At 47.6% G+C, this 26,452-nt stretch overlaps 1 protein-coding gene across 1 annotated transcript in view; it reads right to left on the bottom strand.

Annotated features, from left to right (window-relative positions):
• Positions 1 to 26,188, bottom strand: part of LOC135896208 (superoxide dismutase [Cu-Zn]-like) — a 32,795-nt gene extending 6,607 nt beyond the window's left edge. The window contains exons 1-3 of the mRNA XM_065424572.2: positions 25,987 to 26,188; positions 14,818 to 14,960; positions 12,855 to 12,951 (exon numbers count right to left, since the gene is read on the bottom strand). Of these exons, the coding sequence (XP_065280644.1) occupies positions 12,855 to 12,951; positions 14,818 to 14,955 (235 nt within the window). The 5' untranslated portion in view covers positions 14,956 to 14,960; positions 25,987 to 26,188. The remainder of the gene's footprint in view (positions 1 to 12,854; positions 12,952 to 14,817; positions 14,961 to 25,986) is intronic.
• Between the last annotated feature and the right edge of the window lie 264 nt (positions 26,189 to 26,452).

Below are 26,452 nucleotides of genomic sequence, written 5' to 3'. Positions count from 1 at the left end.
ATCATTCGTGAAAAGGTCGCTTGTGGTCTCTCGGCTGGTAGGGAGGCCAAATGGTGGTCGGGGATCCTTGACAGATGGCGAATGTGCGCTCTGAGAGAGTCGACAGCTACATGTGTCTGGATTGTATGGTCTCCTGCGATGGCAATTGTTGCTGCTGTTGACGTGCACCGAGGCAGCCCCAAACACGTGCGTAGGGCTTGACCTTGTATGCTCTCCAAGGTGCGAAAGTTCGTCTTGCATGCATTGGACAACACTGGTAGGCTGTAACGTAGGAGTCCGAGAAACAGAACCCTGTACAGCTGCAACATAGAATGGACTGGTGTACCCCAGTTTTTCCCGCATAGAAATTTGAAGACTTGAGCAATGGCGACTAGCTTCTTCTTCAGATAGACGCAGTGAGGGCTCCACGAGAGGTTGCGGTCAATGATGACGCCCAGAAACCGATGTGTCTTAACATAGAATACAGCTTGACCATTGATGGTAACAGGATACGATGACATTTGTTTCCGCGTAAAACCAAGTAATGCGCACTTCTCAGTAGACACACTGAGGCCTTGTTCTCGGAGATAAGAAGCCGTCATGGTTGCCGCCCGCTGAAGCCTGGCTCTTAGCTGAGGGCGAGTCACCGCAGAGGCCCAGATGCAAATGTCGTCGGCGTATATTGAGACATGTACTGTCTGCGGTAGGTAATCCGCTAGTCCTACCAGGACGAGGTTGAACAAAATAGGGCTCAACACTCCACCTTGCGGCACACCACGGCAGATGTAATGGTCTGAAGTTGGGCCGTCTTCGGTCTGTAAGAAAAAACGCCTTTCAGTCAAATAGTCTTGAAGCCATTGATACATCCGGCCACCAACTCCAACAGCCTCAAGTGAGTTTAGTATGGCCTCATGGGTGACGTTATCATAGGCTCCTTTTATATCCAGAAAAAGTGCCGCAGACAGGCGCTTGAGGCTTTTTTGATTTTGGACCCATGTTACGATGTCAATGACGTTGTCTATGGACGTGCGACCCCGACGGAAGCCTGTCATGGCGTTCGGATAGATGTTGAATCGTTCTAGGTACCATTCCAATCGGGCAAGAATCATTCTTTCCATCACTTTGCCGACGCAGCTCGAAAGCGCAATCGGACGATATGATGAGATCTCAAGCGGTGACTTTCCAGGTTTCAGAATGGGGATCAAGCGGCTCGATTTCCATTGTTTAGGAACGGCGCCGTTCTGCCAAGACTCATTGTAGTAGTTGAGAAGCTCATCACGTGCCTCATGTCCAAGGTGGCATAGGGCAGCATACGTGATGCCATCAGGTCCTGGTGACGAAGAACGCCTGCAAGTCACCAACGCAGCATCGAGCTCTTCGAGTGAAAATAGCACGTTGATTTCTGGTACACGTGCCTCAGGGATGTCATTCAATGCTGCGTCAGTAATGATGGCCACGGACCCAGCAATCCGTGCGCAGAACTCTTCAGCCAATTGAAGTTCCGAGCGAAGTTGGTAGAGGGCCAGAGCAGCGAAGGGCTTCCTTTGATGCGGAGATGAGCGAAGACCCCTAACCGTTCTCCATATGTGCGAGAGCGATTTTCGGGGATCAAGCGACTGACAGAATGTTTTCCATCGCTTATCTTCCAATTTATCCATGCGACGCTGGATTTTCTTTTGTATGCGCCGTGAAGCCCTCAGATCCAAGACGGACTTCGTGCGCCGATACCTCCTCTCCGCCTGTCGGCGTGTCGCACGCAGCCTATCCAGTTCCACGTCCAAGTCTGTTCGCCTTGTTGACCTTGTAAGCGAGCACATGGACGTTTTCAATGCCTCTGCGATTGTTTCTTCGAAAGTGTGTGAGAGGCCTTCCCGACAAGTGTCATCCATATCCTTCTTAAATTTTGTCCAATCAACTGTACGCAACACAGTAGAGGAGCGTTGGTCAATTCCTCTAATCGTTATGTATGTTGGAATATGGTCGCTTCCATGTGTTTCTACGTCTGTAAACCATTGGACGCTCGAGGCAAAGCGCCGTGACACCAAAGTCAAGTCCAAGCAGCTACTGTAGGTCGTGCCTCGCAGAAATGTAGGGCTGCCGTCATTTACACAGCACAAATCATGGTCGGCAGCAAAGGAGGCAAGGCTCCTGCCTTTGGAGTCCATTTTAGTGCTTCCCCATAGCTGGTGATGCGCGTTGAAGTCACCTGTGATAACCCAGGGACCATTGTTCATTAGTAATATTTTCTTGAGTCGTTCGCCGTCAAAGTGACCCGCTGGGGATATGTAGGCACCAATTAGTGTAAATGACACATTCTTCTTTTGGACATTTAGGCAGACATATTGGTTGTCGTCATGAGGCTCTATTGCGTTAGCGACATATGTGAAGTCCGTGCGGATGTAGATGATCACTTTCGTGCTCGCACCGCGTGTGGACGAGACGAAAGATTCATAACCGGACAGTCTGAGTGGAGTTGATGTATTTGGTTCGCAAATGACCAGTATGGGGAAGCGATTTGTGAAAATGAATTGGCGAAAGTCTGATATACGGGTCCTTAGACCCCTGGCATTCCATTGAAAGATCGACGCACTTTTAAGTTCAGTGCGGAAGGGGACTATTGGTCGAGCCATGGTGCTTAAACGATGCTAGCAAGCACTGGATTTAGTGCATCCAGTATTTGCAGAGCGCTTCGAGCTGCTGGTGTTTGCAGCTTGTTCAGTATAATGCGCATTGTATTAATTAGCGATTGCAGCATATCAGCCACCTGCCTGTCTTGGTCGCACACATCGCCGACAGTAGACGTCGGGGGTTGTCCAGCGAAAGTTTGCTGTGATTCTGTTGGTGAATGTTGTCGTTTTGGTAGAGCCGGCCAAGATTCGGCAGATGTGGCCTTCTCAGTGGACTTGCTCTTCGCGGTCCTTTCCACATTGTCTGGCCTAGGCGGTGGAGGAGGAGGTGGTGTTGTAGGAAGTGGCATGCGCCTTCCTTGAGAAGCCTTCCTTGAGGAGCGCCGGTGACGTGAACGTCGCTTCCTGATTTTTTCGGCGGCTTCGCGATGAGATGAATGATCTCTCGCCATCTCTTTCAAGATGGCCATTTCCTTCTTAATATGTGGGCACTTCTTCGATGAAGCTTCATGCGATCCTCCGCAGTTTGAACACTTCACCACAGTCGCGCCACATTTATCTGCAGTGTGGGGCTCTCCGCAGCGGGGGCATGCTGCCTGATTTTCGCAGACGCTGCTCACGTGTCCCAGTTTCATGCATTTGCGGCACTGGAGAGGTTTCGCAATGAAAGGCCGCACTGCATGTCTGAAGTGTCCAACCTTGACATGCGAGGGTATATGTTTGCCCTTGAATGCTATTTTCACGCAGCGTGAACTGCCTAGCCGCTTAACATCAACGATGACCTCATCATTGGCTGGCTTGATAAGAATCGGCAAGTCGTTATTAAGGATGGCGACGTCTACGTCGTAGATAACGCCGGTGACTACGTCAGATCCCAGAGGGATGTAAGAGCGCACCTGAATGCCATCGAGGTCCGTTACGCTGCGTAGAGTGGTCAAAGCAGCCGCATGCTGGACATCAACCGCCAGAAGATTTTTTCGGGTGTTCACTCGAATGTCCGATATTTCATTTGGCACCAAGGCTTCCAGTGACATCGACACAGATTGCCTGTTAAGTAGCTTCATGTTGACGTTGGGAAGCAGGGGCACAAAGATGATGGTATTGGCGTCCGGCCTCTGTGTCTGTCTCACTGTTTCCGTGCTTGACGATGAGGACGTCCTGGTGTTCCGTCGCTTCGCTCTGCGGCTCTGTACAAGCTGGAAGTCGTCATCGGAAGTGTCCTCACTGCTGAGAGAGTAGACATGGGTGTCCTCGCTGTCGGTGTCGCTCTGCTGACCGATCCGCTTCCTGGAGGCGGCCGCCGCTGACGCCGCCGTCGCCGGCAGACGTGCGGGGTCGTCCACTTCCATTGCGACTGAGCAGGGAGCGAGGACCAGCGGATGAACTTAGGTTTTCACAGAAATAACCCGGAGCTAGAAAGAACAGCGCTGTATCAAAAGACACTTCGTCGTCGTCTCCAGGAAAATGGATTTTCGTGAAAACTACGGAATGTACTAGAATATGCCAGTGACTTCGTGTAATGCTCGAATAAGACTGCTTTGAAATTGGCATAAAAACGAACCTTAAAACAACTAAGATATTGTTGAAATTTCACAGTTTCCCGAACCCAGACGCGAAGATGGGCCATTTAGGCTGTTGGGTATCTCAAAGAAACACTGGCAACGAAAGGTGCCGCTGCAGAGGCCCTAGATTGATTTTAATTCCGGTGGCTGTACTCGGCTACTACCTTAATACAGCCACCGTGGCTGCCTTAAATGAATACAGCCGGCCATAGCCACTGAGGCACAGTGGCTGGTACAAGCGGTGCAGCCACAAAATCGAGCTTACAGTCGAAGGCATGACTCAGATTGTGGGAAGCACGTTGCCTCGGTCAACAGCACCTTCCACAGCATCTTCCAATGATGTGAGATAACTTACAAACCACCAAGCGTTGAACTTGCTTCAAGAATTGCATAGCTAAGCAGGCTATATTTTTTTTCACACTGCCTTAGTTCACAAATAGGGAGCACAGGATTATCTACGTCCAGATGAGAATGGAATTTTAAAGTCGACTGTGCTCAGGATGTTGGTTTAGGAGACCATATTTTGCGAACGATTGCATACTTCTTGGCATTTTACTGTGGAGCATCAGCAAAGTGTGGGCTGTTTATTAATGTCTTAAATTATGTTCCTTCTGGAAGCTAACCAACGTGCATCTGAAAGTGCGTATCCATAACGTTACATGCATACACTTGACTCCGAAAAGTTGAAGTTGAATCCATTTGTTCAAGTGCTCGTAGTGCGTGCGTGAACTGTACATTACTGAACTCAATCGAAGGCGCCTTTGCGATTCAAATAGCAGGAAGTGTGGACGGAAAACAACGAAATAGTAACAGCATGATTGTACACTGCATACGACGATTATGTCTAAAGAAAAGCTCGATAAACATTGCGCGCTCAATGCCCCCACGCTATGTTTTTTTCTTTCTTTACTCTATTGTTAACTCTGACCGGTTTGGGGGTTCTCTGGCCGTGGCATAGAAAACAATTCGGGGCGAAATGTCGAAGGCAGCGCAAAGGGTAAGCTTTCAGGCGCCTCCAATTTCGTTTGGCACTCGGTCGGGCCTCGCAAAGCGCTCGCTCCAACCTTAAAGGTATGCAGTTAAACTACATAATGCTGAAGGTATTTTGCAAAGGTGTACACACTTCGGTTGTATTTGTTTAAGTTCCCTGACACTTTGTTGAACCAGCAGGCACTGTACCATGCTTGAGCGTTGTACTGGATTATTCATTTCATTGAAAACGTTATATTCCTGAGCTTCGTGAAAATTGGAGGGAAGCCTGATCTATGGCCTTTAAGTGTGGATACTTTCTTGATGTAGAAACCATTCGAAAAATTTGTTTAGACTTGTTTCAAAAGTCCCCTGTCGTAGAATCCTGGGGCCAAACTTGCTGCAAAGAGATTCTTAATGGAAAGGGTGTGAAAACTGGATAAAATGTAGCGCAGTAACTGCCTCTCAGCAAAGCACACCCCAACTGCGCTGCACAGGGGGGGAAAGGGAGTGAAAAAGGGTAGTGAGGGGGAGAGCGCAGCAGCAGAAGCTGAAACGCCGCAGGCGTGAGAAGAGGCGCGGTCAGAGGCGATCAGCGAGGCCGAAGCCTTCGCCGAAGGCCAGGAGTGCGCGGAAAAACAGCCTCTGTGAGGAGTTACAGCCCGAAGAGCGCAGGAGGTTGCCCTTCATTGCACACGGGAGATTTTGCGCACGGTAGACTTGCGTGAGGGTCGCGCGCGCGGACGAGAAAGCCGGGCACTCACATACCGAACTAGTTACAATTGTTCGAAAAATGGCCGTAGGCTTATGACTTCATCCCATAACAATGCCAGTAGAAAGATCCTCTTTCAACAACTACATATCTTGTCATGTAGGTTTTTACTGCCCCTAATATTCTTGCACTAGTAAGCTATAGCGTTGTCAGAGAGGAGAGGGAAAACGACGATTCCTTATTGAATGCTAGAGATGTGTGCCTAGCCATACGCTTATAGCATTCTACTCTAGATGACGAGTGTGACATATTAAATGACGCATTCATAGATAGTACACGTGCGCATAGCGTACTTTATATATTGTAAAGAATAATATTATGGGGAACTATATATTCTGAATTAGCAACAGCATTGCACAGAAGTGGCAGTTAATCATCGTCTTAACAGCTATGCGAAGTGACAATAGTGGTTTTATCGGCTGTACAAACGTGTAAACATTCGCTTACTGACTAATGGCGAATTCGGTAAATCAAACCGACGCAGACCGGGACACCCTGTGGCGACGACGATTGGATGAAACGGTGCATTGGGGCTCCCCGGCGCGGCATCGGTGCGATTTGCCGAATTCGCAATAAATTAACAAGCACGGTGTCACGCGCGCCCAGGCATACATTAACACATCTCGCTCGATGACCACCCACGCTCGCTGTCAAAACGCTGTCGTCAGAGCAATAGCGGCAGCAGCAGAGAGCGAAATGCTCTTGGTGCGGCCTCTCGCTTCAACGCGAACTAAGCGGCAAGAATACTGCGCACACGAAGGTATCAGCCCTAGGCACGCCTAGACTCTGTACCCACCGCAGATCGCTTTTAAGACAGTGCCCGCGATGCCACGCTCAACCTCGCCGTAGGCGGCCGCCACCGTAGTAAAATTCCCCCTCTCCCCTTTTGTTTTGCTCGTGACAGAAGACGTCGCGCTTCCCCCCGCCATCCTCCTTCGCACGCGCGATATCGTGCCACCGTCATTATCTCACCCTCGCACGCTTTCACTCGCACTTTAAGGAGCTGAGTCATGCTCCATAAAGGTTTGCAGTAAATAGCACCTCTTCCTTTCGCGGTCTCTCTCTCTCTCTCTCTCTTGGACTTTACATGGCACATCACGACGGCGATGACGATGACGGCGCAAAGGCGCGTGGAACGTCCATATAATTGCTATCGCAATAAGTGCAGACTGCCTACGATCAACTTTGTTCGTTAAGGACGCAACATGATCACAGAAATTGGCTAATTCTCAACGTGTGTTATGTATGGATTGGGAAAAACTTTACCACCTAGGCACTCCGTACTGATGCTTAACCAGCGAAGCTGAAACTCGTGGCCCCGGTGTTTGTCACTGGGGCCGCACGTCAGTGACGTTATACCCGCAGTCCGCCGTTGTTGCTTGCGTTCGATGTTTCGAGTTTGTTCGGCGGCGTGGTTAGCAGCATACGCCCGCCATTGACGCTTGCGATTCTTCAAAATAAAATTGCTTCAAAATTAAAACTGGCCGTTACCCGCCGTGGTTGCTCAGTGGCTATGGCGTTGGATTGCTGAGCACGAGGCCGCGGGATCGAATCCCGGTCACGGCAGCCGCATTTCGATGGGGGCGAAATGCGAAAACACCCGTGTACTTAGAATTAGGTGCACGTTAAAAAACCCCAGGTGGTCCAAATTTCCGGAGTCCCCCACTGCGGCGTGCCTCATAATCGGAAAGTGGTTTTGGCATGTAAAACCCCATAATTAAATTTTTCTTAATCTGGCCGTCACGTAAGAAAATGAATGGCTTATACCCCCTTAAGCAATGGTTCACACCCCCGTAGACGCGATTCCTCATCACGACAGAAGTGAAATTCTACGCGGGATTAATGAGCGCCAACGGAGCCATCTGTGGAAGCAGACGACGACGAACGCGGGAGCAGTGGCACGAGCGCGTTCGCGCGGTTGTTCCGAGGGGCGCCAACGAGCTGTAGCTATGGAAGAAGACTACGACGCTCGAGCCATTGCTCATGATGATAATTTTCTGCACACAGGCGCGGACAGATGCATTTTTGTATCGCCTAGCCATATAAAGCTGCACTTTAAAAATTTCGAGTGTCAGCGAAGCCCTATTGGAACTTTTTACCCTCAGAAGTCAAACAGCCAGCCAATTTCTGTCGTCAGCAAAGTTTCTATCCATCTAGAGAGAGAGAGAGAGAGAGAAACTTTATTTCAGTTGTAAAGATTTGAAGGAGGGGTGGTCGGAGCTTCTGAGTCCAGGGCCCCACTGGCCTCTGCCGCCTGCCTGACCTGGCTAATTAAGGACTTTTGTCCTGCCAGGTCGGAGCGGGCGAGCTGTGCCTCCCACTGCTCCATTGTCCTACTGGTATTTGGCCTGTGAGGGTGCTTAGTGCACTCCCAGGTTATGTGTATTAGGGTAGGTATGCCACCGCACCGAGGACAGCTGGCCCTGTAACGAGTGGGATACATGGCGTTTAGCAATTTTAAATGGGGGAACACCCCGGTCTGTATTTTACGCCAATCGGCGGCCTCTTTCCCGTTAAGTTGTGGGTGAGGCGGCGGGTATTTTCTGCGGACTCCACGCTGATGAGCAAGGATGTCTTTGGCATTTTGTGAGGGATAGTGCGGGTGGTTGGGGTCAGAAGAGGACGCCGTCGCTAGGTTAGTGAACCATCGAGCTAACGCGTTAGCCTTTTCGTTCCCCTGTACCACCGCGTGTCCCGGGCACCAGAGTAGGCGATGATGGTGGTTGAAGGATTTGGGGATTATCGCGAGGCTAGCCGCAGTCACGTGCCCCTTGAGAAACATGCGACATGTCTCCTGGGAGTCCGTGACCACGACCGAGTCGCTTTGCGAACGCTCCGCGTGAGCGAGTGCGATCGCCACTGCTAATATTTCAGCCGAGGTGGGGGATCCCGCCGTGGCCGACGCGGTAATTTGCTGTTGGCAGATAGCGTTCACGACTGCCAGGGCGTACCTCCTTTGGTAGCACTACCCGGTCGCGTCTGCATACAGAGCTGCGTCCGTGTAGTACGTGTTGTACCTATGGTTATTAGAGTACGTTGATTGAATGTGTTGTGCGCGTGCTTTGCGCCTTTCTTTGTTGTGCTCGGGATGCATATTCTTTGGAATTGGGGCTACTGTAATTTTGGATGTCATCGAAGGAGGGAGAGGTACGGCCTGCTCTGTGAGATAAATGGGGTATGCTGAGATATTGAGTCTAGCCAATATTGCCCTACCAGTTTTTGTGAAGCTGAGGCGCTCCCTCTGTCGCATCAGGGTGGCTTGCCTCAGTTCGTCGAAAGTATTGTGCACTCCCAAAGCTAACATGCGCTCCGTTGAAGTACATTTAGGCAGGCCCAGAGCAGCTTTGAAAGCGGTTCGGATTATTGTGTTAGCCTGCTTTTCCTCCTCCCTGTTCAGGATTTGGTACGGTAATCCATACGTTATTCGACTAACCACAAAGGCCTGAACGAGCCTTAGGGTATCTTCTCGCATTCCCGCTTTTCGATATGTCACGCGACGTATCATTTGGGCTATGTTGTTGGCTGTGGATTTGAGGGTCTTGAGTGTCTGTACTGCTCTCCCGTCGCTCTGAAGCCACAAACCTAGGACTCGCGTCGTGGGTACCTCTCGGACTGATTGGCCCTCAACCACGATGTTAATCGATCCTCTGGATTTGTAGCCTTTCGCGTGTATCCGGATAACCTCAGATTCTATCCATCGAAGAATGTGTATTATCGCAATCTGCTTTTCTACATTACAAATTATATTTTCTTAGGTTCCATATGTTCGCATGGTTTACTCTGCGTCCTGCATTCTATGTTTTATTATGTTTTCTTTACGATGACTCCAGAAAAGCTACCAGCTTGTGTCATGTACTCCTGTCTGTGCTACGTGTACATCTACATGATTTAATTTGCAGGATTTCGTTATAGATCTCCACTTGCCAAGAGCTATGCATCTAATTCCATTTTCAACAATATTTCTTTGTATGTCTGCAGTGTAAATAAATAAATAAAATACACTGACGTACCTATTCAGAAATGTCACCACCACAAATCCAGCTTTATGCACGTGTACAGATCAACAATCACTGCAACTACCGTATAGGACTAATCTACACGGCCGTAATTACGTTCCCTGTGGTGTCATTGCACGTGCCCTGGTGGCTCATCCATCTCACGTTTCCTGAGAAGTGCTCGCGGCTACGTATCTTTCACGTCCAGTGGGGGTGCAACGAGCTCACTCTTCTGCCGTGGTAGCAGCATGACGTGCCGACCAATTAGATGCTCCGTGACTTTCGCCGTCTTGCGCATAAAGTTACGCTGATTTGCTGAAATTATCCGCAGAACGGCAACTCCCCCTGACATGGGTCTCAATGCGTCATTGCGATTACAGTTTCTGCGAAATCTTTCGTGTTGTGATGCAACACTTCTGGAACAGCACTGGGTGGGAGTAGCATTCACCGATTTACATTGATGTGGCACGGGAATAGCCTACTCTGACGTATGCGGCCAGTGCAGATGTGATAAGTATGTAGTGAAGTCTCATTAGGAAAATTCGGTTAAGCCAAATTCCCGCTTATAACGAACAACATGAGAACGTTTGTTTGGTTATTCATAGACTCAATATAAAAAAAATCCGCTTAAGACGAACCACCTCAGACGTGCTCTTCGGTTAAGAAGAACATTCGGAGTGACCACCACCGATCCTGCAGGCTAGGGTGCCTTGATTCGCTGTGCACGGGGGCGCGCGCATCGAGGCACCCTAGTGGAGGCCTGCGGTGCTCATTGCCCCTGAACAGAGGCGAAAACAAGAGCAGGAAACAAAACAAGACAGTGACGTTTCACTTTGTGAACGCGGGTGACGCGCAAGCGCATTGGTCCTATAGCGCACACGAAGCTACCGACCTTCGGTGCACCTGGGCTGTCCGCATCGCAGATCGTATTCAAAACAGGGCTCGCGCGGCCGCGCCATATGCAGCAGCTTCCGGAGTAGAACGCCGCTTTCATTCGCTTACTAACTAAATCGACAAGCATGGTGTCAGTGCGCACACGCAAACATGAACACGCCACACTCGATGACCGCGGACGCTCGCCCTTAAAACACTGGCGTGAGGAATTGTGGCAGCAGCAGCGTGCGAAGTGACCTTCGCCCTGTCTATCACTTCAACACAAACTGAGCGACGAGAACAGAGCGCACGCAAAGCTACAAGCCATGGGCCATCTAGATTGTGCGCCCAGAACAGAATGCTTTCAATATAAAGCCTGCGCGACTCAAGGCGGCGAGCTTCGCCACCCCCATTTCGTCCTTTGCACACGCGAGATTGAGCCGCCATCATCGGCTCTCCGTGGCACGCTTTCACTCGCGCACACAGCGTATGGCACGCGAGGACGATCTCATCACGAGACGAACTCGGTACGTCCGTATCGCAAACAAAACCTGCAGCAACTTCCAGTGGAGGTAAACCCAGCGCGCCCTCGCCTATCTTCCTCTTCGGCGACGCTTCGCCTCGTTTCGCCTTCCCCATTTCGCTCAACGTCACCTAGACTTTCCTCTAGGTTGCGTTGCTTTGCCACGCGCTTAGCGCGTTCCTTCGTACTTACGATAGCTCGAAGCCTGCACCGAAGACCTGTGAGGTAGAAGATGCCGGCTTGAACTTTTCAGTGAACTTTTTCCAGCAGCACGAAGACACAGAAGGATTTTAAGGTCATTAGGTGAGATCACATCGTTTGTGGCTGCTCCCCGATTTGCACAGAAGCGCCAAACATCCATCCCGGACTGGATGAAACTAAAGAAGAGTACTGCTTGAAGACAGTTCTTCAATTAAGTTCAGCTAAATAAATGTTTTTACGCAATTTCCCCCAGTTGTATATCCACTTCATCTGCCGTTTTGAAGTAAGATATCTGGATACACCTGGTCATGTTGCCAATCATTCTTGTGATTGTGATTCTTGTGAAGACGAACAAATTTTCATGGTCCCTATGAGTTCGTCCTAAAGGGAGGCTACGGTAGTACCTTCCTGCTCTGCCAGTGTTCTTGCTTCGACGGACAACGCCAGAATAAGCGATAGGCCTTGAGTAGACTTGAGAATAGACATTTTACCGAAGCTAAAGTCCTGGGAGCCTCGCCTGAATCCTCAGCATCCCCGAAAGCTACACGACCACTTCTTCTTATCCTAAAGGCAAGGGACTTGAGTACCCGACCATAGATAGGCGCACTGCACTCTGCGCTGGTTATCTGCGCTTGAGATTATTCTGAACTACCGACATTTCTCTTAATCTCTACGTTTGCTTCTCCCATCTCTCTCTAGTTACCACGTAAAGTTGCCAACTGGAGAAAATCTTGTTAACCTCCTTCCCTTTACCTCCTATTTCCTCTCTCTAGTCACGCCCAGCTGAATATGATGAGCGTGGTAGCACTCACCACGATGCATAGTATCCACACTCAAACGTTCATTGGAGCCAGCCATTTAGCCTCCAGTCAGCCCGCCAAGCACCCACTTATTTATCTATACCAAGTAAAGCCACGCCGTAGCCGTACCAATCGGCCAGCCAGAGAGCAAGCCGGATCATGAACAGGTGGTGGCAGCCCATAGCGAAGCTGAATAGTTGTAGTCGCTGGCAGAGTAAAAGATTTGAAAGAAGATTTTCAGAACCAGTGCGCGGTCTGAAAACATATTTTTTTTTCTTTTAGATACTCAGTGATTGTTGCTTATGTACCTGACACGACGAATTTACATGTAACGCTTGAATACACGAGGTGCCCATAACGGAGGTACGTATATAAATATAAAACAAGTATAACATGGCCTACCCAATATTAAACAATAGGATATAAAAAGAAAATAGGCATAATGTCCCAACTGCATTTATCGTCAAATTAATGTGCATCCCAATTATCGCAGCACTAAATCAGCTCTTTGTACCTCGCGCCACGTTAGAAAGTGAACGACTATATCACGAACCATCCGTCAGGTCTCCATATTCGTGCACGTGAAAGCCATGCAGTCCTGGCGCAAGTTGAGATATATTGCCTTGCACAGTCACACGCTGACTGGGTTTCTGTAGAAGGGGAAAAAGCTTTAATCAGTTTCCAAATCAAACTCTTCTTTCTGTTATTTGTCTTACTGGTTCACCAGACACAAACTCCCTTTGAAGAACCGTGTACCCAATAAAGTATTAAGCGGACCAGCCGAAAACGATCCTTACAACAACAAAAAATCTCTGATGTGAGGCAACTGGAGACGCAACGGTACGCATGGACGCATTAAGGTTATTCGTAATAAAGTTCGGAGACCGGGTTGCGAAAGCCATTCCCCTTCAAGGGCTCGACGGGATGGGTTGACGCCTTGACATCAATCGCATTGGTAGTTCCTATTGACCGGTGTTCGTTCTTAAAAACCGTTCTTTCTCAAAAAATGCTTTTTCAGTGCCGGCCGTCACACTTTAAATACCAATAGAGCAACGAAAGAAAAAGAAAAGCATTGCATATCAAGTTTGTGCCATGCCCCTACGACTATCTGTCGAACGCGTAACTAAATCGGCAGCATTTTCAAAACATTATATATCAGAAGGCCGCTCGAAGTTGAACAACTTTCAGTTAGCTACGTCGAGAGGCTGCGCCCTTTTAATAAACGCGTATTCACGGCACTTAGTTCTAACGTATTTATTGCATTACAGCGCTGTATTGGTCAGGAATAAAGCAGTGCCGTAATGCAGAAGGAAAATTAAGAATCAGTGCCCTAAACCGGCGTGCTACTAGAGGAGCGTACCTTTTCAAATATCATTTTTTTTAATGCTGCCTATTGAGTTACGCAGTGAATTGCAGTGAAGGGCGATAGATGGCCGGAGGGTAATGTCAAAAATCTATGGGTATCGCAAATTTTCATGTCAATTCTTAGTAAGCGCGCATAACAACAGCCTCATCTGTTAAGAACAAACCCCTCAATGGCAGCGATGACTTGCAAACGACTGCAGCAGTTCACGTAAAAAGGTGAGACGAAAAAGCATTAAAGCGTTAAAGGGACACAAGTTAGGAACACTACTTATGTCAGTTTAGTCTGGCGAAGGATAGTTTCAAAACTCGGTTCAGTATTTGTTTGCAAGTAAAGGCTGTATTATGGCGGTCAAAATGAAGGACGACGTTTCCATGTTTGTATTTCATTAAGAGGAAGCTTTAGCTCAGGTGCTCCTATCTAAATACACGTAAAAGGAGAATTCGTTTTTCTCGGCAACCACTGCACCAAATTTGACAAGGTTTCTTGCATTTAAAAGAAAAACTTAAAATATACTGACTGATGGTTTCGGATGTTTGATTAGCGGTTACTAGGGGTTATCTCAGAAAAACGTTTTCGCGTTTTTACGTGTATTTGAATAGGCCACGTCGGAGTTGGGCCCGAGCTAAAGCTTACTCTTAACAAGTCACAGCTCCGGAACATTGATCTGGCGTAACTAAATTCAATTGCATTTTTGCAAATTCGGGCTGTTATGATAAAAAGGATTGAGTTCCTCGCTGTGTTGAGTATTGCAATGCAATATAATTCTTTATTCGTTAATAAACAATAACTGTATCAGTAAATATGTTGTCCAAATCTTGCATTGTTTAGAGAACATAACGCGGATATTTCAACTGAAGCCCGTGTTTCGATGTTTTTTTATTGATTTTATTTTAATTTTTGCTCTCTGCTTCGGTTTTCCAAAACTCCGCGCACGGTGATACTTACGTTTCTGGTAGCCCAGAAGTGTAGTTAGACAATCCAGTTAAACTGAATATTCCTGAACTGAATATTCAACTGAACACACTCTGCAGTAGTTCACAACTATTTTTTCGTCATGCATTCTTAGTTCTGAAATGGCTCTTGTGCCATACTAAAGCGCTTAATAAATTTTCTTTGCTACGCTTTCGACTGCCACCGTTGTCGAACTAACCTGGTGGAATTGCACGTAGCCTTGTGGTGTCCCCGTTTCAAACACACAGACTGCATCGGTGATGAGTTGTTCTCCTTCAGTGTTCACGCTCGCGAAGACACTCAGAAGTAGCGACAGCAGGAAAGACGCCGTTATCATCGTGTCTGCAAGCATCGGAATGAACGCTTAAGTGATCATGGCGTGCGAAATCTACATTGCTTGAGAGGTACTGCAAGCAAGCTTTCCTGGCATCCCTCAAGTCGTAGCACATACTTTAATTGTACATTGAAAATACGGCAGTGGCTATGGTACTCCCTTTTTACTCGTACGTTGACGAGTGTATTAAGGAATGCAAGCTTGTCATGAAAGCTGAAAGTGAGTCTTTTTTTTTATTGGCCGCAGCGTCCATACTAGCCGAAATCTTCAAGTTGTCGATGGCAGCAATGCTGCCTTACCCCATTTTCTGAGAGATGTGGTTCGTTTGACGTAACCTCACTGACCTATACCGACCAATAAAATGCGGAAAGGGCTCTCCATGTGCCTCTGGTTTTTCCTGCACAGATAGAGACGGTGGCAACTTCGCCGGAGTGACTACGCGGTGGATGAAATACTAAAGATGTTTCTCTGGTTTCAATTATCATGTTGATCGCAAAAGTTCTGTAGAACACAAAGAATCACCTTGTGGACACTAATGTGATCGCGTCATGATGATTGAATTTGTTTTCTGGGATATCCCAGTTTTAATGTTTTGACATTAAATCAGCTTTACTTATATTTAATTGGAGCATGTGGCAGAACAATAAAAAAGATCGCACATCCAGAGGAAATTCCGTGAATTCATGGCTTCGAGCCTCAAAGCTCAGGCGTAAGCAACAGCTAAAGGAGCATGCGACGTACTGGTGCCAGTATTGCAGATCCACTAATTGATTTTGTATAGACACGTAGCAAAAGAACAGATTGCACGTGGCCACGATACGCATGACCTTAATTTTTGACAAATGCTTGCTCCTCATTTTACAAAATTAGTTTCTAGCGAGGAAATGAATGTTGCTTTCACCATTATAGAAGAATAGATGTTCCAATAGCCTTCAAGAACTATGTTTCCTCTACACTCGTCTCTCCCTTCTACCCTGCCCCAACCACAGAGGCGACACTGGATCACCCCCTGGACATCTGTGTGGGCCTTCACGATGCCCGCACCCTCCACCTCTGTTGAGGGAAAAGAGTTATTATAACCACCGTATTAACCACCAGTTTCGAGTTGTGCATCCAAAAAAGTTAGTGACGTTTGACAACTTGAACGCAAGTTGTGGGCAAGCATGTGTATGCTGCTTCATTTTTTGTGCATTGCATGTAGAATGTTTCAAAGAGCCTTTGATTGCGTGTATGTGTGCCGGTTATTTCAAGGCTTCTTATTTTGCATGTAAGTGTAAAGCGCCATTAGCAAAAATGTTAAAGCGCTGTAAGGAAATAAACACTATTTACTATTTCAAGCAGTTTGGTAATGTAGTATTCCCAGTATTCATTTTCCCCTTCTCTTTCTTCCTCTTCTGGAGTCTCCTGGGCACGCCAAGCTCGTGCTTTTTTTTGCCGGACTTGTTCAGCTCGTGCCCGGCGCTTGGCGACTACATTCGAGTCGGATGCCTCGCGCTCGGCCTGCCGCTGCTTGCGTTGCTGCTCCGCCTTTCTCGCTCAACGCTCGGCCTGTCGATCACGAGACGAAACCGCCACGTGCATACCGCACACAGAACCTCCAGCAACTGCCAGAGGAGGTCAACACAGCGTGCCTCCGCCTACCCTCCTCCTCCGCGACGCTTCGCCTCATCTCTCCTTCCCTGCTTCGCTGAGCGTCACTTAGAGTTTCTTCTAGGTGGCGTTCCTTTGCCGCGCGCGCTGTAGTGTTCCTGTATATGCTCCCGCAAGGAGCAGAGTTGACCATAACTTTTCCAGCGGCGCTGGCAGCGCTATTCGCCAAGCGCTATCACGTGACACGAAATGACGTCAAATGTTCAACTGCGCCGCTGCGAAGCCAACTTCACGGGCGCGACGCCGACTCGTCGTTTCCGTCAGTGCCATCGAGATTGAAATCAGCCGACCGTCGAGCGCGTTGCATTTATTGGCTCGGGGCTGTAGGTGCGGTATTCGACGATATTAAGTCGAGGACCTTGGTGAAAAGATACGAAACACATCATATTGACACTTGTAGGCCAGTATGACGGTGTCAACATCATCATCATCATCATCATCATCATCATCATCATCAGCCTAGTTACGCCCACTGCAGGGCAAAGGCCTCTCCCATACTTCTCCAACTACCCCGGTCATGTGCTAATTGTGGCCATGTTGTCTCTGCAAACGTCTTAATCTCATCCACCCACCTAACTTTCTGCCGCCCCCTGCTACGCTTCCCTTCCCTTGGAATCTAGTCCGTAACCCTTAGTGACCTTCGGTTATCTTCCCTCCTCATTACATGTCCGGCCCATGACCATTTCTTTTTCTTGATTTCAACTAAGATGTCGTTTACCCGCATTTGTTGCCTCACCCAATCTGCTCTTTTCTTATCCCTTAACGTTACACCCATAATTCTTCTTTCCATAGCTCGTTGCGTCGTCCTCAATTTCAACAGAACCCTTTTCGTAAGCCTCCAGGTTTCTGCCCCGTAGGTGAGTACTGGTAAGACACAGCTATTATATACTTTTCTCTTGAGGGATAATAGCAACCTGCTGTTCATGAACTAAGAGTGCCTGCCAAACGCACGCCAGCCCATTCTTATTCTTCTGATTATTTCCGTCTCATGATTCGGATCCGCCGTCAATACCTGCCCTAAGTTGATGTATTCCCTTACCACTTCCAGTGCTTCGCTACCTATCGTAAACTGCTGTTCTCTTCCGAGACTGTTAAACAATACTTTAGTTTTCTGCAGATTAATTTTCAGACCCACCCTTCTGCTTTGCCTCTCCAGGTCAGTGAGCATGCATTGCAATTGGTCTCCTGAGTTACTAAGCAAGGCAATATCATCAGCGAATCGCAAGTTGCTAAGGTATTTTCCATCAACTTTTATCCCCAATTCTTCCCACTGCAGGTCTCTGAATACCTCCTGTAAACATGCTGTGAATAGCATTGGAGAGATCGTATCTCCCTGTCTGACGCCTTTCTTTATAGGGATTTTGTTGCTTTATTTGTGGAAGACTATGGTGGCTGTGGAGCCGCTATAGATATCTTCCAATATTTTTACATATGGCTCATCTACACCCTGATTTCGTAATGCCTCCATGACTGCTGAGGTTTCGACTGAATCAAACGCTTTCTCGTAATCAATGAAAGCTATATATAAGGGTTGGTTATATTCTGCACATTTCTCTAACACTTGATTGATAGTGTGAATATGGTCTATTGTTGAGTAGCCTTTACGGAGCCCTGCCTGGTCATTTGGTTGGCAGAAGTCTAAGGTGTTCCTGATTCTATTTGCGATTACCTTAGTAAATACTTTGTAGGCAATGGACAGTAAGCTGATCGGTCTCTAATTTTTCAAGTCTCTGGCGTCCCCTTTCTTATGGATTAGGATTATGTTAGCGTTCCTCCAAGATTCCGGTACGCTCGAGGTTATGAGGCATTGCGTATACAGGGTGGCCAGTTTCTCTAGAACAATCTGACCACCATCCTTTAACAAATCTGCTGTTACCTGATCCTCCCCAGCTGCCTTCCCCCTTTTCATAGCTCCTAAGGCTTTCTTTACTTCTTCTGGCGTTACCTGTGGGATTTCGAATTCCTCTAGGCTATTCTCTCTTCCATTATCGTCGTGGGTGCCACTGGTACTGTATAAATCTCTATTGAACTCCTCAGCTACTTGAACTATCTCATCCATATTAGTAACGATATTGCCGGCTTTGTCTCTTAACGCACACATCTGATTCTTGCCTATTCCTAGTTTCTTCTTCACTGTTTTTAGGCTTCCTCCGTTCTTGAGAGCCTGTTCAATTCTATCCATATTATAGTTCCTGATGTCCGCTGTCTTACGCTTGTTGATTAACTTAGAAAGTTCTGCCAGTTCTATTCTAGCTGTAGGGTTAGAGGCTTTCATACATTGGCGTTTCTTGATCAGATCTTTCGTCTCCTGCGATAGCTTACTGGTTTCCTGTATAACGGCGTTACCACCGACTTCTATTGCGCACTCCTTAATGATGCCCATGAGATCGTCGTTCATTGTTTCAACTCTAAGGTCCTCTTCCTGAGTTAAAGCCGAATACCTGTTCTGTAGCTTGATCCGGAATTCCTCTAGTTTCCCTCTTACCGCTAACTCATTGATTGGCTTCTTGTGTACCAGTTTCTTCCGTTCCCTCCTCAAGTCTAGGCTAATTCGAGTTCTTACCATCCTATGGTCACTGCAGCGTACCTTGCCGAGCACGTCTACATCTTGTATGATGCCAGGGTTCGCGCAGAGGATGAAGTCGATTTCATTTCTAGTCTCACCATTCGGGCTCCTCCACGTCCACTTTCGACTAACCCGCTTGCGGAAAAAGGTATTCATTATCCGCATATTATTCTGTTCTGACGGTGTGAAGCGCCCCAAACTGCACGAACCTCACGGAAGGTGGCAAAGCTCCTTACGCGGTAACGCGCGAACGGACAGACGTGCGCCGGCGACTGGTATTGCTACTGCGTATCAGCCGAGACCGGCCATCTCCGAAAGGGACCAGGATATGCGAGATGCATTCATCTTGTTTACAGAGGTGAGTTTGCCTTGTTTACGTTAAAGCAACATTTATCTCGAATAACACTCCTGTTAAAGCTGAAATGCGTACGGGTAGCATGAAAGCTTGTTCACTTGTACGATTTTTGGCGTATATGCGCAGCGCGCCAGAGACGCGGGACAAAGAATTAACGGCACGTCTTTGTCGTGCTGCTCATATACGCCAAGAGTGCTGACTTACCAAATCGCTCAATTTGCTATGTTGCGTGTATGATTGTTCTGACTGTGCGGGTCCAGAACAGTGCGTTCAAAATAGAGTAAATAATAGCAGATGCAATTTGCCCGCTGCCCCCTGGTTTTTCTCCTCTGTTCTTTTTTTAAATTTTTGTCGGCGTTCTGATTTTCCATGTAACGTTGACTGATGTGCTAGAGTTCATTCTTTTGTAGGAAGCGAAAACATCGCACGCTCGCGCTTATGAGACAGCTGTGATAGCTTCAGCATTTACCACCCGCAATATCTTGCTTGTTCGATCGGCTTTAGTCGACTTGAGCAATCTAAAATTATGCCTGTATGTTTAATACGCTCTGTGTTATAGTAAACTGACTCGAGTAGTATGAAAAAATACAGAAAAATGTGTTGTCATACTACAGTCTGCGATATGTGAATAATTACTTTGCAAGTTTGCCATCTTGACGGGATTAGCGCAAAAAAACTGACCTTTTGTTATTCTCAATAGCTTGTTGCCTTTCCAGTTCTTTTGAGTTCTGCCCCCCCAAGGCTTACCCGCCGTGGTTGCTCAGTGGCTATGATGTTAGGCTGCTGAGCACGAGGCCGCGGGATCGAATGCCGGCCACGGCGGCCGCATTTCGTATAGGGGACGAAATGCGAAAACACCCATGTGCTTAGATTTAGGTGCACGTTAAAGAACCCCAGGTGGTCGAAATTTCCGAAGTCCTCCACTGCGGCGTGCCTCATAATCAGAAAGTGGTTTTGGCACGTAAAACCCCATAATTTTGTGCCCCCAAGGGCTCCAAGAACCAGCACTTTTGACCTTCTGCCCGCAGCCATCGGTCATTCATTCCCTTGTACCAAATAAATTTTATCAAGGCGCCCGTTCATCTTGAATCGTTTTCCACTTGAATAGTTGCTGCTACGAAGCAGCGGGTTAGCATTAGTTATGAATGAATCGTAAAAATAAGCTTTGCATAAAATTTGCACCTGTGAACAATTGAAATGCGTTTAAATCTACGCGTCGGTACCGTATATATCGAAAACGTGTAGCTGCTGGGAACGACGGTTAGTGATAAATGACGCTCTGTTAACGGTCCCTGAAATAACTGTAAGCGCGATAGTTATCTTGGCAACGCTCATTATTTGGCTGGTTTCGGCAGCCAAAACCCGCTCACCTAATTGTCCACCTCGCATGTGCGAAGTTTTCTTTAAACCTCCTTTAGCAGATTTCTTGCCTTCCGGCCTCGGTGAGAAAACTTCACATGCGTGCTGGAAAAGGTTGCACCGCTTTTTGTTGCAAGGTACAGCGCGTTTGCACGTGAACTTTTGAGCTGTTTGAGCCACACGCGTAATCAGAATTCGGGGGATCGAGGGGGGTCCTAACCCCTATATGTACGTTCATGCGTGTGTTTGTATATGTGTGTATATATGTACGTACAGACAAAATTTTGGGGGGTTGCTACCCTGCCCCAATCCGGCTGCGCCAATGGTTCGAGCGTAGCCTGCATTAAAAAAGTGCCATCTTGCTCAGCGTTTGCGAACGATTGGCGCATGCAGCTCGCGACCAGCAGAAAAAAAGCAAATGTAACACCGCGCGGCATTTGCCTCCTGCGCGTGCGAGGAGTGTCTACACTTCATAGCTGGAACATGCTGGTGGACCTATGCGCCACTCTGATCCCTGCGGGAGCATATTACAGGAACAGTAGCATGCTCAGCACGCTCCGCCGTAATTTCCCCAGTGTGCGATTCCCTTCCCCCCCTCCAGGGGCCTTCTTCCTCGGGCGCTCGCTTCCCTTGCGGCGACACACATGATCTCGCCGATTGCACAGGCGAGGCATGTGAAAGCGTGAAATTTCGTTTTAATTCGATGGCGTCCGTCTTATATGATCGGCCTGGAAGCCTTTCTTGCGCGCTACACGGTCAACGTCATGCAGACTGCCAACGTATTCCAGGACAGAGGTTTGGCACGGACTTTCCATAATATTCCCCACAAATTAAATAAAGATGTGATAAGCTAGGACAACAGGCGGCTCTTGTAGACGCTGCCTGGGTCAAAGGCAAAGAGGCCTACACCGCCGTGGTGGTCGACAGCCGGGGCGAGGTACGGGACGCCATCACCATCTTCACTAAGGATTCCACGGTGGCGGAGCAAGCTGCGATTGCTCTAGCCATCAGTTACCATAAATGGTCTTTCATCTATAGCGATTCCAAAGCAGCAATAAAGAGCTTTGACAAAGGCTATGTAGCTGGGACTTCGGCTAAAATTATCGACAAGGTCGAAACTATCAAAACTGAAATCCGATGGTTTCCTGCACATATGCGACAAGTGGACGAGACTCGGCCCAACCTCAACGAGGTGACGAACGACCTGGCGCGAGGACTTGCTTGTCGTGCCGGTCAGAACCGAACCTACGCCCACTACCATTTCGGGGAGCATAAAGATCACTTACTAACTTACAACGACATCACTAAATATTACTACTTGGGGCGTAGGCAATTCCCTCTGCCACACTTAAAATTGAACAGGGCTCAGGCAGTCACGCTACGTTTACCGCAAACCGGGACGTACCCCACTCCGTATTTCATAAATAAAGTTCACCCCGAAAGAGAAATTAGAAAAGAATGTAACGTGTGCGATGGCATCATTGACATCAGACACATGCTGGCGGGCTGTCCCGCGACTCTCGCCGACCCCGAAGAAAAATGGCTTTACTGGTACAATTTGATAACAAGCTCTTCATATAAAGATCAGCTACGGACTGTCCAGAGGGTCCACGATGACGCCATAAGGCTCAGCCTGGTGGTGCCGACGTGGACGCGGCCCGCCTCGGTCTGAAAAGACCGGGCTTCAGGACACTAATAAAGTTTTGTGGATGAATGAATAAATAAGTAAGTTTCAGTTCAGCAAAAAAATTCGAGTGATAATCTCCCTTTTCCGATGTTCACGCTGCTACATATTTACCTTCGGTGAAGAAATAACGTTATTAGGACAGGTTATTTGCACGAGTTGGCCAGCGTTTATAGCGAGAATGCCGAGCAAAGCACTGAAGGGTGGATCTTACCACTTTTCGCTGCTTTGCGCTGCCCCCCGCCATAAAACAGTAACCACTTCAGCCTGTTGCCCTGCATGTCTTCATTCGTCACTTAAAATTTTCGCGTCAACACACGGCGTTCAATATTACTTGCTTGTTGACGGATGTGCTGCCCTCAGCAGTGGAGCGCCAAATTGACATACTCTGCGCCACGCAAGTTCACATCGTATTTAATTTTGGTAGCGGATTGTCTCTTGCACCGATTTTTTAAATAATTTAGTCGATTTAAGCCAATGCTGACGACTGACGTGCCAAATCAACAGTTCTTCAACATTTTAAAGAATATAACACGATGAGTGAGATAGAGAAGGATGATGAATAAACAACTGGTACACAGACGCACGCAGTGGCATCATATGAGTGGTGTGTCATTTGTCGGTCTCTGCGTTGTCTGCACAGAGTGCGATGCAGCTCCGCTGCCCCACTCTCATTCAGTGGGTCTCTATGGTTCATTTTCATTCTTAAGATTGCGTTATGGAAACACATACCTCCTTGCTCACAATGTTAAAAAAGCCACTGACTTCTGCGGCCTTGAAGTGCACACTTGTTTGCAGTGCGCAAGCACCCTGCTACAACAAAAGAAAGATGAAATGTATTCACATAAAGGATATGGGATATGTAAACAGCTGCAGTAAGCCTGTTTTACCTGAGTGACGTCCGAGACGAGGACGACATGGCGTAGGCTACATGCATAGTGTACGGTGACTTAACAACCACCTAGAATGGCGTGTTAGTTTTCAACGACTCACCGCTGTTCACGGTGCCTCATTCGGCTTCAGTAATCCTCACCAATATTGCAGGTTAGATATTTGTGCACGGGCCTGTGTACTTACATTCTATAACAAAGATAATGATGGCTCCCAACTCCACGTGCGTGAGTACCCGTCTTGTCACATCTTAAGCGCATTCTTTGCAGTTCTCGTGCCCCTCATTCAAGTACGTTCGCGTTTTCGATAGAGTACGTCGACTGCTTGCGCCGAAGAAGAGTCAGCACACTCCTTCGGGAAGTAAGAGAACTTTATAATACCAACTTAAATATTATGCACTCTTGCTTTCAAAAAAGGGATTGCCAGCACTTCCTTTCTTCTTGGAGCCTGGGATTGATGCCTTTGTACTTTGCTACAACACACTCTGATCACATCAGTGCTGCTTTAGCACTGGCAAGGTATTGAAATACTTATCCCTTTCCCCCTTCCTTACTAGCGCGTTTTGTTATTGCAAAGCAAACTCTGCAGAATCTATGAGAAAATTTGTTTTGCCATGAGGGGGGGGGGGGACGTGTGTGGCCAGAAATGGATTGCGTCATGCAGCGACGGGGATAGCTTTAATTTTCAGTTGGTAAAGAAAGGCAAAACCATACCTTTCCTTGTTGCCCTCCACGAGTTTCGGGCAGAGCCAGTGTCACTGGTACAACAGCCTATCGAGTTCAGAAGACCTGGTCACACCTTCAACGTATTCTATATTTTTGGCAGACTAAACGTTAAGTGCGTATTCTGTATTCCTGAGATGCATGTCGATTCGCAAACGAACAATGTGAAGTAATAACACACGTTCCTTGATTTTTTTCGGACTCGTTTAAACTGATGCATGTCGACCGCGTATATGTGACGTTTATCTTAAATGTCATGAAGTAACCTGATTCGTTGGCCTAACTTCCATAAAAGAAATCAGCGCTAGCGGAAACACCCAGTTTTAGACAGTATATTAACAGTACGTAAACTTATTTTCAAACACTGTCATGAAAAGACAAGCTCGGTGGGAATCCCCTTTCATGCTGTTAAGTATTCCCGGTTTGTGGCCCTCTGTCAGTAATGGTGCTTCCAAGACTTGCCACCTGTGTGTTGTAGGATGCCGCCTCGTGGACGCCTCGCGCACTAGGCTGTCCAAGTTACACTGTCCGCCCATACGAACCACAATCATGCGAAAATGTATAAGCACAAACCTCGCGTGCCTCTGTAGCTGTCGTGTGGCCAGCTGTGTGGAACTCATGGTATGTGAGCAAAAGCTGTTATGCCTATCGTGTATTTAATCTGTCCTGCGTCACGCTACATACGGGAAATGGCTGACACGCACGGTACTTACGAAGAGGGATCCAGGCGTCCTGTACATCTTCATTTCACCGTATACATACGATTCTTCGTTATATGTTTCTCCACGTTTGCTTTAATTTCAGATGGTCACATATAAGGGGGGACGTTTGTTTTTTTAATGAGAACTATGTATTTCACTTGGTGTCTTCCACGAAGCTTCCAAAATGTGAGTAATACGCAAGATCGTCATCTGTATTTAACCAAGGCGATTATTCATCTGGAGTTACGGAAGCTGACGTAAAAAATAAATATGCGGATCCCACACACTGTCGGAATCTATGTGCGCGAAGCTTTCTTGGCTATTTGCTTTGACTCAGGATAGTTAGCGGCGATGTTGACGGCCAATGTTTAATTTATACCACCTTTAATCCAAAGAAATTAAGCTCGTGACGGGCTGCGAATTGTTAACAGGAGAGCCCTATCATCAGTTATGTGGTTAGGATGCTTGTTCTCCATTGAAGCAAATGCTGTGATGTATCTTGTATTCGTGATACCAAAGAATATATGCAGTTTTCGCTTGAATTGTTAAAGGCTTTTTTTTTCGTGAAGCTTAACAGCTTCGCTGCAAGACTGCCCGAGCTCAAAAGCGTTACCCGCCCATGACCTTGTGGCGTAGTATGATGCTACGGTACGAGATAGGTAACAGTGACAAAAAGTGACGCCTCAGCCTATGTAAATCAAGAAAAGTCATGTGGCAATAGCAAATAAGACAACAATAATAACGCCAGTATTTCCTCATCAGTCATCGAACACACATGGCTCTCTGTAGCGCAAAATTATGATCAGATAGCGATTCTCCACGTGACTAGACGAGCAATTGTTTCTTCCCAATGCCATGTTGAAAATTTATAATATGCATTTAAAATCCTTTACAAAAAGCAAGGAGCGCACACTTTTGTCAGCCCATTGGAACCACAGGTTGATACCTCGTTTATCCCTCCACATTTATAACTGCGCAGTCACATTAAAAAATCCCCGTTCTGTATAGAGAGGAAAGAGTCCAATGGCAGAACGGACCTCAATTACATTCGTAGATTGCCATAATGCCGCAAAAATTAATTAACTTGTCACGGAGATTCGTCTCACCTTCTATGAATCACTTCGCAGCAGGGCCTTTCAGGATGATCGAAACTGCGACTCGACAAAAAACTGGCCAACTGGCGTCAGTAGCCAAAGCGCGCACAACTAACTCAGCTGGGACGCGATCGCTAAATGGGATTTGCACCAAGCGTGCCGTGTGCACGTTGCCGCAGGTGTTATCCTTCACGGTGCGGTGCACTCGCGTCAAGCACGAGCGGCGGTAACAGGGCGAGTGCGAGAGGTAGTGGGGGTGCGTGCGTTTCAGCCGCGATGACGTTCCTATTACAGAGTGTTCAGTGACTACTGCGACGAACTATGGCTGCATGGTTCGCCGAGTGCGATGTGTCGCCCGGCTTCTCTGTGCGCTTATTGCACGTGCCGGTCTGTCTGAGTGCCTGCATGCACGTTCATGCTAACGTGTAATAGGCGTGTCCCTTATTGCTTGTGTGCACGTGGCTCTACTTTCGGACAG

The sequence above is a fragment of the Dermacentor albipictus genome, unplaced genomic scaffold (genome assembly GCF_038994185.2).
Source record: "Dermacentor albipictus isolate Rhodes 1998 colony unplaced genomic scaffold, USDA_Dalb.pri_finalv2 scaffold_17, whole genome shotgun sequence".
Lineage (NCBI taxonomy): Eukaryota > Metazoa > Arthropoda > Arachnida > Ixodida > Ixodidae > Dermacentor > Dermacentor albipictus.
This window is presented reverse-complemented; position numbering and strand designations above follow the sequence as displayed.